The sequence below is a fragment of the Rhinolophus sinicus genome, chromosome 1 (assembly GCF_057876585.1).
Source record: "Rhinolophus sinicus isolate RSI-liver-muscle chromosome 1, RSI-T2T, whole genome shotgun sequence".
NCBI lineage: Eukaryota > Metazoa > Chordata > Mammalia > Chiroptera > Rhinolophidae > Rhinolophus > Rhinolophus sinicus.
Genome location: NC_142501.1, coordinates 161,726,074 through 161,739,881, shown reverse-complemented (window position 1 = coordinate 161,739,881; position 13,808 = coordinate 161,726,074). Strand labels below are relative to the sequence as shown.

At 37.4% G+C, this 13,808-nt stretch overlaps 1 protein-coding gene across 1 annotated transcript in view; it reads right to left on the bottom strand.

Annotated features, from left to right (window-relative positions):
• Positions 1-4,828: 4,828 nt before the first annotated feature.
• ANXA3 (annexin A3) overlaps positions 4,829-13,808 on the bottom strand; it is a 57,581-nt gene continuing 48,601 nt past the window's right edge. Inside the window, exons 12-13 of the mRNA XM_019720189.3 lie at positions 12,010-12,132; positions 4,829-5,215 (exon numbers count right to left, since the gene is read on the bottom strand). Coding sequence (XP_019575748.2) covers positions 5,156-5,215; positions 12,010-12,132 — 183 coding nt within the window. The 3' untranslated portion in view covers positions 4,829-5,155. The remainder of the gene's footprint in view (positions 5,216-12,009; positions 12,133-13,808) is intronic.

Sequence of the window (13,808 nt, the reverse complement as noted above, 5' to 3'; positions counted from 1 at the left end):
ATGAACCCAAGACTCATGGACTTACCATGGCACTGCCCTGTGCCATATATTGCCCCTCTCATTCTAGTATGGTACTTAAATATTTAAATAAGTATTGTAATTCTTTGGAAGGATCACTAACTGCTTCATTTGAGCTAGCTTCGTTCCATCTGAATCATCAGAAATATACTTTTAGTAGCTACTAGCTGATCCACAATGCAGACAATGCAAGAAGAATGTGGGTAAAAAGTTTAAAGGAGCGATTTCCTTGGAGCCTTTTTTATTATTTCAATATTCCTTTTTCTTTGGGGGTCCTCTCAAGTGATCATCACTTCCTTCATTCTCCCACTCCTCATGCACAGATATAAACTGACCTGGATTCTAAACCTTGGTTTTCCTGCTGTGTAACCTTGGGCTAGTAACCTAATCTTTCTGAGCCTCATTTTCCTCAACTGTAAAATGGGGATAATATTGACACATATAACCATACTTTGTTCCACAAAGTACTTGAGACAGATAAATGGTATAACAACTCTGAGAATAAATGAGATCTAAAATATCTAGTACAATACTTGGTAAGTCCTCAATTCATACATACGACAATATTGATTATTCTAATATCAATTCTACAATTCTACATCACATTTGAATGTTATTCAGTACTTTTCAAAGTAGCTCTAATTGTTACCTCCTGTGTAACCTGGTATGACTGGCAGGAAAAGTCTACTACCCCACTTTACAAGTTATTGTTACTAAAATTTACTGTGTGCCTCCTATGAATAGGATACTGGGCTAAGGATTTAGAAGTATGTAACATATACATTAACGTTCACAATGGTTTAGTGGCTGTCCCTTTCTATGACAAGATTATACAGTGAATCCCTGGGAAAACAAGAGTGTGAGATAATAGAAAAAAATGTATACATTGGTGTCTGGCACAGAGCTTCTAAAACCCTTGTAATTTCCTAAGTGATAAGAGAACTAGGATCATCTTTTGTTCTAATATTTCATCTTTGCTAATGAGTCGACTGGGGTGGCCTCCTGGATGGCTACTGGAGGGCTGGGCCCATCACTGGAAAGAACAAGCCATCATTGGAAACTTGGAATTTTCGACCCTGCCCCCCATTCTCTTGAGAAAGGTAAAGGGCTGAAAATGGAGTTAATAATCAATCATGCCAACATGATGAAACCTCCAATAGTATGGAGTTTGGAGAGCTTCTGGGTTGGTGAATAACACATAGAGGTGCTGGAAGCATGGTCTGCCAAACAGGGCATGGACACTCCATGTCCCTTCCCACAAACCTTGCCCTATACATCTCTTCCATCTGCATGTTCATCTGTATGCTTTATTATATCCATTTTTAATAAACTGGAAAATGTTTTCCTGAGTTCTGGGAGCAAATTAGTTGAACCCAAGGAGGAGGTCACTGGAACCTCTGATCTACAGCCAGTTGGTCAGAACCCAGGTGACAACCTGGACTTGTGCTCGGTGTCTGAAGTTGGTGGGGGACAGTCTTGTAGGACTGAACTCTTACCCTGTGGGATCTCATGCTACTTCCAGGTAGACAGTGTCAGATTTAGAGCTGAACTGTAGGACATCCAACTTGTGTCAGAGCATTGCTTGTCGGTGTGAGGAACTCCACCCTCTTCACTCCTCACATTGGTGATCAGAACCCATTAAAGAGCAAAACCTAGGTTCATTCTAGCTTTGTGTTTTTTCCTGTCATACTCTGCCCCTAACTGAATGGAGCTGAAGGCTACTTCTGTGGCCCTAGTGGGGCATCATAACTTCAAAGAAGCACAAAGAGTGGGGAGCTGGATAAAAATACTTTCCCTGCTTCCTTCAGAGAAATTCTGTGGCCTCCTGGAAATTATATTTGTGACTTACACAATAGAATGATATATAGCAGTCAAACTACATACATGACATGCAATGATAGGGGTATCACTTAGCAAAATAATATTATGTGCAAAAAGTCCCAGAAATTACATGCAGTACAAGGCTCACTTTATAAAAGCAAAAATTAAATGAAAAACTATAGAAAAAGAAAGCAAGGGGACAATGAACACAAAGTTTTGGATGGTCCTTGTATTCACTGGGGAGGTGGGAAGGGAAGGCCACAAGGTTGGTAACAGTTTATTGTCAAAGTCTTAGTGTTCATGTTGGGGGTGGTTTCAACAGTGCTTATTACCTTATAGAAATAAAGAGAGATAACAATGAATGGTAAGGAAGGAAGGAGAGAAGAAAGGAAAGGAAAGGAGGGGAGGGGAGGGAAGGGGAGGGGAGAGGAAGAGAGAAAAGGAAAGGAAAAGGACAGTTAATATCAAAATCCAAACGGGGTAGAAATTTCTTCTCCATGACTTTGAAGAATGTGGCCAAGATCAAAATCTTGTAATGTCATTTCAGGAATTTAGCTTAAGTAAAGAATATATATGCATTTTAACTTGTTGCTTCTCCAGAAATCTCAATGTCCTGGCCAGCTTTACAAAATATTTCTCTCCATGGTGATGGGTAGCTTGGAAAAAACACTTTGGGTGAAATTTCTGAGCTTTCCTCTGAGCCAACCCATAGTGCAATATTAGTTTCTTTTCCCAAGACGGGAAGCAGAGACTCAGGTACACTTACAAATGTTTAAATAGCCATCCCAAATTCACTTATATAGCTCAAATGCATGTAGGAAATGAACTACATTCAAAAAAGACTTCTTAAGTGCTTTTTATGTGCCAAGTATGTTCTAAGCACTAAGGATACAGCAGTGAACACAAGAGACAAAAATCCCTGCATTCAAATATCTTATGTTCTAGGCTTCCAAAGAAGAGTGGCCCTGGGGTGGGATAAATTCTAAGGCCAAATAGTGGCTAAGAGCCTGGACACTGGAGTTGGGCTGCTTGGGTTTAAATACTGGCTCTTCCAATGGTCGAGTTATTAGGTTGGTGCAAAAGTAACTGCAGTTTTTGCAATTGTTTTTAACCTTTTAAACCGCAATTACTTTTGTACCACCTAATACTTATTTTCTCTAATTCCGCTATCTGTGAGTTAGTGCCTACACTGTAAAGTTCCTTGAGGATTAACAAGTTAACATATACTACACTGTTTAACATAGTGCCTGATACATAGTACGCACTCGAGTATTAGCAATACTTATTGCTTGGTGAGACATTCATTCACTGAATTGCTTAAGCCAAAATCATGGGGGCAAACTTGACACCTGACTACCTTGGTTACCTTGTTCTATCAATTTTAATTCCAAAATATTTCTTAAGATTATGTGTGTGTGTGTGTGTGTGTGTGTGTGTGTGTGTGTGTGTGTGTGTATATATATATATATATATATATTTGTTTTTTTTTTTCCCCTTTGGTTTCCCTTGCCGTTATCTTAGTTCGGCTGATACTTCTAGTGTTGATTATAGAACTAACTTGCCAAGTACGCTCCCTGCCTCTAGCTTTCCTCTCCCATTCATTTCTCTCCCTTGATCAAAAATTTGACCACATCATCTTCCTGATTGAAATCCTCTTGGAATTCTCCTTGCATGACACTCTCTTGCTTGTAAACTCTTCAGCATGGTGTGTGAGCCTGCATTAGCTGGGCCCTGCCTATCACGGTCACTTCCCCTTGTACTCGAAGCTTCTGCCACCCTAACCTTTGGGTAGAGCTATGCACACACCCTGCTCGTTTATAACTGACACTGCGAGTCCTTTCCTGTCTGGAGAGCCTCTTTTCTTCTTAATTGGTGGAGTTTGTAACCTTCAGTAGGCTACATTCTCGATCCCATCTGCACACTGCTTCTCTTTTACACAATGCTATTTCCCTGAATGCATATGGTAATACTGCGCTGTGTTTATCTGCTTGCATGTCTTTCCCTCAGATTTTAAGCTTTGGTAAAAGGAAATGAGTCTCAGTCCCCTTGGTGTATCCAGTACTTTCTTAGCACAGGGCTTGGTACATGGCAGGTGAACTGCAGTCTTTGGAGAATGGCTGCAATGCTGTCATCATATTGATGTTTCTTGGTAACAATAATGACAACCCTGTAACTGAACATTCACCTTGTCTAGGCACAGGGCTAAGTGTTCACAGGCATTTATCTTAATCTTTAAGAAACTCTATGAGAAAGACAGGTGCTGTAATTACCACCATTTTACAGATGAGAAAACTTTGGTTTAGTAGGGCTTAGTAGTTGCCAGGGTCCCAGAGCTAGTAAGTGGTAGGGCAGGAAGTCAAAACCAGGTGTGTAGGACTCTAAATTCCTGTGCTTTATCCCAGTACGCATTTTGGAAATCCCAGAACAAGGAATAACTTCTCTGTCTTTCTAAAAGGTCTCAGGAGTGTTTCCCAGTAAAATACATTGATTAAACGCTCTGGATTTTATTTTTTTTTACCTCATATATTTCATATTACTCAAGATATTTCATGTTAGGTACCTTTCAAATATAACATAAGGGACTTTTTTAAATGCCTAGTTCTGCAAACTTATTTTAGAGGAAAAGGAAACCTTAGAGGCTTGATTCTAAATACCCATTTGTAGGAAAGTAGTATTTAGCATGGAATAACCACAATTAATGCTTGCCATGCAAACAGGAAGTGGTTAGATTAATAGCACAGCAGACATTTTCTGAGGGCTAAAATAGCATATCACACATTGCCACTCTGACAGCTTGATCACATCTAGAAAGGATAGGCAGGGTTACATACATCTTCATTTTTATTCCTTTCTTAAAGATGAGTGTGATTAATAAGGTAATAGATAAATTGAAGCAGCAACAGCTTTTGTAACAAAAGTGTGTTGTAAAATATTATTAGTTGTTGGCACTAGGTACCAAAAAATGTTGGTAGATGCTAAAAACAGACAATTTAAGCAAGGCAACAACTTTTATTACTCGGCTTTTGCATTTAATGTTTTAGAACTGTACAAAGATTCTGACTTCTAAGCAGAAATATCATTTGGAGAGCAGTAGCAGGTCCTTCATACCATTTTAAATAAACTAATACATTATGATGAGATGCTCTAAAACAATCACTTTGTAGTTGTTGTTATGGAACAATGAAAATTTCAGTTAGGAAAACAGGTTGCTGCTTATACTTGCTTGTACTTTTAAATCCGGTGAGAAAGAAGTAAGCAGCGCTGTTGGAAAAGTCCATCATGGGAGCAGGCAACCTTTGGAGATGAAGTTCTTGACTCAGTCATCTCCTCCACAGATCTTTAAGAGTGTGATTTCATAGTCTCCAGAAGTATCCGACTGCAAAGAACAGGACCGATGGAGAGGACAGATACAGCATAAATAATGAGGGTGCCATAAATGAATCAAATCCCACAGCACTAGGGGATTCACTGGGGTGTGTACCATTTAGTAAAATGCACCTGTAGTTCCATCATTCATTCATACCTGGGTGTAATTATTTTCCAGCCTAGCATCTTCTTTACAATATATAATGTTTAAATTCCTCCAGATTTATTGCAGTTACATTTAAATTTGGGTTTAATAAAATAAGATTGCATCAATTACATAATATTACATAATACTGTTTCTAACAAAATTCTAACATAATTACATAATATTAATTTTCTAACAAAATTCTAAAAAATTAGTTAAAAAAATATATATATAGTATATATAAAATTATAAGAAATTATATATATATGTAAAACATTTACCAAACACTTGCTCTTCAAAGATTAATGACTTTAACCCGTAGAAGAACTCTAAGCAGTAGGTACCATAAGTATTTCCATTTAACAGATAAGTAAAATGAGAAAACAGGTTAGGAAACTTGCTCCAAATCATATAGAAAATAAGCAACAGAGGCAGGATTCTAACCCAGATAGCCTAGCCCCTTAACACCATCTATACTGCCTGACTTAAGAAAGTAAAATGAACCACATCCCCAAAGAGTATGTTTCTTAGTTCCCTTCCCCAAGGCTAGCCAAAACAGACGTAGATTCAGAAAAGATACCATGTGAAACTGAGGCTTAAAGTACAAAAATGCCATGTTTGCTACACAAAAAAGGTAAAACCTTTGCATAGCATTGTAGATAAAATTTGGCTTTTAACTGAGATTGCCTAAAAAACTTCACATTATTATTCTATTCAAGGCAACTCAAACAGTGAACACTTTTTATCACTTAAGTTTCACATTGGGGTAAATATTAAGTAAGCAGTAATGCAAAGGAAGCAATGAAGAAGGGTCATTTAGAAAACAGGTTAAGCATTACTTTCATAATAAGACACAAAAGGCATTAACATATACTCTTCGGTTTTATATAGATTTTTAGCTCTTCCCCTACCGGCTTTCTTAAGTGTTGCCCTACCATATGTAATAATGTCTTGAACAGCTGACAAGTTAACTGCTCTTGCTTTGTATCAACATAGCTCCCTCTACCCATCTCTGATCAAAGTTGTAAAAATCATTAGGGGTTCTATCACTTAGTTGAGAAAATACATACAGGTAGCTTACTGCAGAGCTATATTTAAAATTCTGATCCACTGTAGGCATTAAACAAACATTCATCCTTTTCTCCTATATCTAGGCCCTTATGCCTTCTGGTAAAATAGATATTGTTTTTACATGGCATTTTAGAAATTTTATCACAAAAAAGTTCATGTATTTTCAAAACCTTTGAACATAATTTGTGGCTTTCTAATTAGGCCACATTAATAGTTCTTAAGAAATTAACTAAATGTTTCTGACGGCCTGTTTTTAACAGTGGTACCAGTGGTTCTCTCATCTATCAACTGTGATCTCATCTTCTATCCTTTGCATTTAATCCGTCTTGCCAATTATTTCTTTGTGGTGGTTTTTAAATTATTCTTTTTTTCCATTCTGACCACAACAAACCTACTCTAGGCTCTCATCCCTTGTCACTAGTTTCCTTGACTCTAGATTCGTCAATCTGTATTCTCCAAGGTATTAGTTCTTACTGTTGTGTAAATCTAGTCCAATGACCACCATATCCATCAACCACAGAGCCCTTACTTTCCCTGTAAGTAGTCTTGGCTTTTCTCCTTCCTCTTTGATATCTCCTTTTTTTGTCTTCTTTGCAAGCTTATTTATCCTGTGCTCTCCAGCCATTAATTGTTAGTAAGCTTAAATCTCAGTTCTCTTCTCTCAATCTATACTTTCTCCATGGAGAATGTGTATCCATGTCCAAGGATTCAATAACATAGTTGACTCTGAAAATATATCTCACCACTAGCTACTAACTTGATGTTTCCACTTATGTGCTTCAAAGACATTGTGAACTTAACACATGCAAAACCAAACTCATGAACTTTCCATTCCCCAAAAAGAAAAGAGAGAAAACAAAACCCCCTAAAACCTGACGCTCTTGCAGGGAATGGCGTGGCTGTTTCCCATGTTAAACCTGGGAGTCGTCCTTGGCACCTCCCTTTCTTGCTCCTCACACAGTGTCTTAATTGTAACTCCTAAGTATCTTTTGAGTCTTTGCTCCTTCTCCATCTGCATTACTATTTGTACTACCCACTCATAGCTACTCTAATACGGCTAGTATAACTCATCACCCACATCTCTTCTATCTTATGTCTAATTCATTCTCCATAGCCACAGGGATCTCTTCACAATGGACTTCTAATCATGACACTAAGTGCTTACAACTGAAATTCTTCGGTGGCTTCTCATTGCTCTTAAGCTATAGAAAAATCCTTAAACTGTCAAAAGGTCTTGTGGGATCTGGTGCCTTCAGCCTCATTTTTCATTATTTTCCTCCACCAGAGGGCTTTACACTTGCAGCTCCTTTTGTTAGAATGCTCTCCTGACTCCCGATCCCCACAACCTTTGCCTTGATGTTGTCTACTCATTTTTAATCTGAATCATAACTTCCTCATAGAAGCCTTTCCTATAGGTCAAATCCACCTATCACATGGTCTTATAGCACAATATCTATTTCCTTTAAATTTAACATAGTTGTAATTTTACATTTATTTGTAATTCTGAAAGGATATGAAACTTTTTTTTTAATTTTTAATTTTAATTTATTTATTTTTAATTAGTTTCAGGTGCACAAGACAAAGCAAAACTTAGACGTTTATCATTTATATCCCTCACACTGTGTGAACCCCCTTCCCCCATCCACTATTCCTCTGTACGTTCCCCAAATTAATTTTCAAACCCCCATGACCATCTTGTGGTTACCGACTATTTTTCAAAACCTCTCACCTTCCCCTTATCCCCACCCCCCCGCCCCTCTAGCAACCCTCTGTTTTTCCTCCATGTTTCCAAAACTGTCTCTGATTAATTCATTCACTTATTCTTTTCTTTAGATTCCGCATATAAGTGAGATCATATGGTATTTGTCTTTCTCTTTCTGACTTATTTCACTTAACATAATGTTCTCTAGGTCCATCCATGTTGTTGCAAATGGTAAGATTTCTTTCTTCTTTATGGCTGCGTAATACTCCATTGTATAAATGTACCACAGTTTCTTAATCCAGTCATCTACTGATGGGCATTTCGGTTGAGGAAACTTTTTTCTTTGTTTATAATTGTAACCCTGAGCTTGATACATAATTCTCATTTAATCAATATTTTTAATTGAATGAATGAAACACAAATTCCATGATCTCAGAGCTCTTTCAACTGAATTCATCTTGCTATCTGGATTTTATTTTTCAATATTCCCCAAGGCAAATCTTCTAATCAACCAAGTGCCTTATTACTCTTTCCCCTCCTACTTATCACCATACGTGTACTTCTAGAGCATTTACCTGTGAGACCCCGTTGAGCATCATGGCACCTGGTCCATCGGAGGCACTCAATACATGCTTATTAACCTGAAAGGCAGGCTCAAATCTGTTTCCCTAAGAAACATTCCCTATCTAATCCCAAACTTCTTTTACTCTCAATTTCTATATTTCTATCCTGTGTACCCTACAACCTATTATTTAATTGTATGCTATTTCTTATTATTACCTTATAATTATTTCATTTATGCCCACTTCAAGTCTCCCTATAGATTATGAGTTAATTGAGGGTAGCTACTACGTTTTCCCTTAAAGAGATTGAAATTGTGCTATTTGTTAAATAGGTACTTAATTTGTTGATCAAGGAAATCTACCAAAAAAATGTAATGCATACAAAATTTCTATTAATATCTTATTAATTAATGAGATACATATTTATTTTTCATTTACCTTCTTTCTTTCTCTTCCCCACCAGTCATTACCTGAGACAGGTGTTAGTGAACAGAGAAATGTTTAAAACAGAAGGAAGAGGAAGAGAGAACCAAGGGCCCAGATGATATTGCAGGGGTTCAGAACCAGTCACCCCAACATGTGCCTCTGTGGTATGTGGATTGTTTTAAGCTGAAGGTAATTGAGACCCTACAGAAGCAAGAGAAACTTCTGCTGCTCCCCCCTTAACTACCTAGAAGAATTTGAATTAGGGGCCTTGCCCATAGTAAGAAATTATCAGAAATAACCTTTTTTGATCCATCTGTAGGGCAGGGCTAACTACAAATTACTGAACTTCTGCTCTTCTTATAATCCTGCAGTGACCAACCCTCTGAAGGCCTCTTACCTCAGAATGTCCCATATACCTCATTTTAACTTTCTGTCCTTGAGCCGCTCACGTATGTGGGGTTTCCAGGTGTACATATGTAATTAAATTTGGTTATTTTCTTTTGTTAATCTGCCTCATGTAGATTTAATTATTAGACCAACTAAAAGAAACTTGAAGGGGGGGAGGAAGGATTCTTCCTTCCCCACAATACACAAAATGGAACTCTAGCTTCTGAATTGGAGAAATGGAACCATCTAAAAGGGTCCTATTCATCAATAGTGAAAATGTAATGACATCACTTAATAATGTACATTAGATGGTAGAAATGAAGAAAGCTTATATAATTTTACATTACAAAATGAACTCTTCAGCAATGGATTTTTCTTTCCTATCAAGATACCCAGAGTTAAATGTTTCCTAATACAATAAGCCTCAATTACCCAGACCATTGGGGAAGGGAGAGCTACTGGTTAATTTAATTTTCTGGTTTGCTAAGGGTGAACTGAAAGCCCTCTTTATGTTCAATCTTGTTACTGACAATCTTTATAAAATGTATGAGTCTACTTTTCTGCCTTGGTAAGAAAATATGGCTAACGTTATTGAATCTTCCTCTGTTGATTGAAACTATTGTAATGTGTCAGGATCGATTCAAATTGCATTGAGTGTGAGCAGCTGATGAAATCTGTGCTACGTCCCAGGCAGAGTCTGAGAGTTGCCTTTTTGAGTAAGTTCCTGATTTCAACTTAGGCATGCATCTCTTTCTGCGAAGGTTTAGTATAAAAACAAAAGCACGGGTTGAAAAAAAAAATGATTTTGGTAAATGAATCTAGTTAACTGATTGAAGCTCATTCATTCATTCAAAGACCATTGGTGAGGCCTGTGGCAGGAAAGTTCTCGAGATGGCTGCAAAAAGGCCCAGGCCAATACGTGTACCTAGTTAAAGATGGTTATCTGGGTAGGGCCAGCTGAACAATTAGACCAAGGACTCCAGCTGTTTACAGTGACACAGGAACACAGGAATGCAGACTAAACCGAGGTATTCCACCCCCTCCCCCCGTGGCCATGGCTGGATGTCACCTCCCACATAGCATGGGACTCCAGCATCATAGGGGCTTGAGAGCGGTCGATGCTCAGGAGCAGGATGCATGAGTGCATGAATCATCCCCAAGCTGGGGCCTAGATTTCTAGACAGCTTGGACTCCACACACAATTTTTGCAGGTCCTACTTCCTTGTTAATTGTAATAATTTGTAATTTATTTGGGGTTTCTATGCATATAATATCAACTGAGACCTGAGAATAATGAAAATTGGTTTCATTCTTTAAAGCAGAAAGGAAGTCGTGTAACACATTTTAGGAAGATTCTCATCCAGAATGACAGACTGTAAGAGATCAATTTTTTTATTTAACTCAAGAAACTATTAAATATTGATAAATTCAATTTGATGCAAAATAGCTTGGAAAAACACCTTCAGACATGTCAAAAGAAAAATAACAAACTGGGAAAAATATTTACAATTCACAGACAAATGGTAAATCTAACTTACGTGAAAAGAGGTATTAAAAATTGACCCCCCCCCAAAAAAAAAATTAAAACCCCAATCCTAAATAGAATAATAGGCAAAGAACATAAAAAAAAAATCACAGAAAAAGAAATGCAAATGGCATTTAAAACATGAAAATATGTTCCAGCCTCACACATATTAAGAAAAATGCATATTAACACTACACTGAAATACAATTTCTCACCTATCATATTGTAAAAACTCATAAGCTTGAAAACACCCTCTTTGCCAAAATTATGGACAAACAAGAATTCATACATTCTTCATGCAAAGAGAGGTCAGTTGGTAGTATTTACCAAATTACAAATGTATTTACATCTATCCCAACAATCCAATCTACTTCTGAAAATTTATCCTACAGGTACACTTGTACCTTACAAAATTGTGCATACAAATTGCCACATTGTTTGTAATAGCAAGAAACTAGAAACATCTGTTGATGTGGTGGGTACAAATACACAAATAACAAAATGATATGTAGCTATTAAAAAGAATAAGAAAGCTTCCAGTATACTGAAATGAAAAAAACTCTAAGTTTCAGAATGATGCTATCATTTGTGTAAAATAAAGAGGAAATTTAAAACATGTATTTTTCTTTTCTTCTGTTGTCATAAAGAAACACTGAAATAGATAAAAACACTGCAATATAGAAAACAGGTAAACAACTTGCATATGCCATTCACAAGAGAAAAAATATTAGTGGCCACTAAACCTTAAAAAAAAAAAAAAAAAGTTGAGTATCTATTATGTGTCTGAGAGTCTAGAGCCGAAAAATAGTCTCTTACTTTTAAGGGACATTTTACTATTACTATTTTAAACTCAGAAAACACATTTACACATTGACAAGGAGAGAGAAATCTAAGACACACATCTCCATGTTCTAAGGATTTTAAGGAAAAGAGGATGGGTAGACAAAGGCAAAATATGTTTTGCTGTTTTTAAGAGGAGACTTACTTTAATTGCTGAATGTAGGGAATAGCCACACCGCTTCTTAAACTCCGCTCGAATGTCCAGAAGGTCAATTTCTGATCTGGAAACCATTATTCGATTCAGAGTAAACTCATCAGTTCCAGCACCCTGTTAAGAAATGTAGGGTCCACAGTATAAATGTCATCAGTCACTGAACAACATATAGATCTATATTTATAAGCAATAGATAATGATGCACAAAATAATCAACCATAGTGACTCTTCTTCACTCATTTATCATCAAACTTCATCATTCATTTATCCAAGACATATTTACTGAGCACTTACTCTGCCTGTACCATGAAAATGGAGATACCCCTGTTAAGTTTCCAATTTTGTAAAAGATATAGGCAAGAAAACAGGTGATTGCAATATAATCTGACATATAGAAAATACTGGGTACTATGGGAGCATATATTAGGGGAGTCTAAAATAGATTAAGGATTAGGAAAGGTCTGTCTGAGAAAGTGGTATTTAAGCTAAGGCCTAAATAGTCAGCCAGGAAAAGAAGGGGTGGGATTCATAGAGAGAGGCAAAAAATGTTCCAGTAGAGAAAACAGCATATGTGAAGGTTTAGGGCAAGAAAGAACGCCTCATTCATGGAGACACAAGTAATGAGGAAGAATAGCAAGAGCTACGTCTGGAAAGGCCAGACCTTGTAAATCATGAAATTAAATTCCGACATTATCCCAAGAGTGAAGAACTATCGCAATCTTTAAACATGAGAATATTGAGGTCAGATCAGATTTGTAGTTTCAGAAGATCCCTTTGACAGCAGTACAAGGAATGGATTGCAGGGCAGGAGTGGAATGAAGATAATGGAATAAGACTAGAAGGTTTGGGACTCATCCCCAGGTGACTGCAGTAACAAAAAAAAAAAGATGATGATGGCCTGACGTAGAAAAATGGCGGTACGGATGTTGAACATGGGTAGATTTAAAAAAAGCTTATAAAGGTAAATGAAAAAACTTGATGTATATCATCTGAGGAGAATGAAGGAGAGGGAGAAATGTAAAATTTCTGAGCAGTTGGGTGGATATTGACACTCTTCATTCCTTCAACAAATGCTTATTGAGCATCTACTATATGCCAGACATTGTTCCATGTACTGTGCATATGATAGCGAACAACACTGATAATACTTCTATTATCTCTTCACGGAGTTTACATTCCAGGGGATGGAGATGGTCAGTAAAGAAAATTAATAAATTGTTTAAGTAAGCAGTAAGAACTACGGCATGGAGTATAACTGAAAGGGAGTCAACTGACCTGTGTAGTCAGGGAAGACCTCCCTCAGGAGGTGACATTTGAGCAGAGACCTGATAGATAAGAAGTAGCCAGCCATGGGTGATCTGGAGAAGGTACATTTCAGGCAGAAGGACAACAGATGCAAAGACTTTGCGGTGGGAAGAGACTTGGCATAGCCTAGGAACAGAAAGGCTGAGGCGGCTGAGGCACAGAGAACAAGGATGGGGAGGAATGACACAACTTCAGACAGCTGGGCAAGTCCAGTTTCTGTTGGGGCTGAAAAAGAAAATGAATACTTTTCCTCCCACCTTCTAAGTTCTTCTCGCTGGGCTAACATCAAATTAACAGAGACAGATCAATAGGAGAAAATTCAATTTTCAATACATGTGCATGGGGAATTCACACAAGCCTGATAATTCCAAAGACAGTGAAGTAACATTAGGTATGTATGACATTTTGGACAAAGGAGAAGGGGGTGGGAGGGACAGGGTATTAGAGTTCAGAAGTGAGAACAGGCGATTTACAGGTAGCTGAGG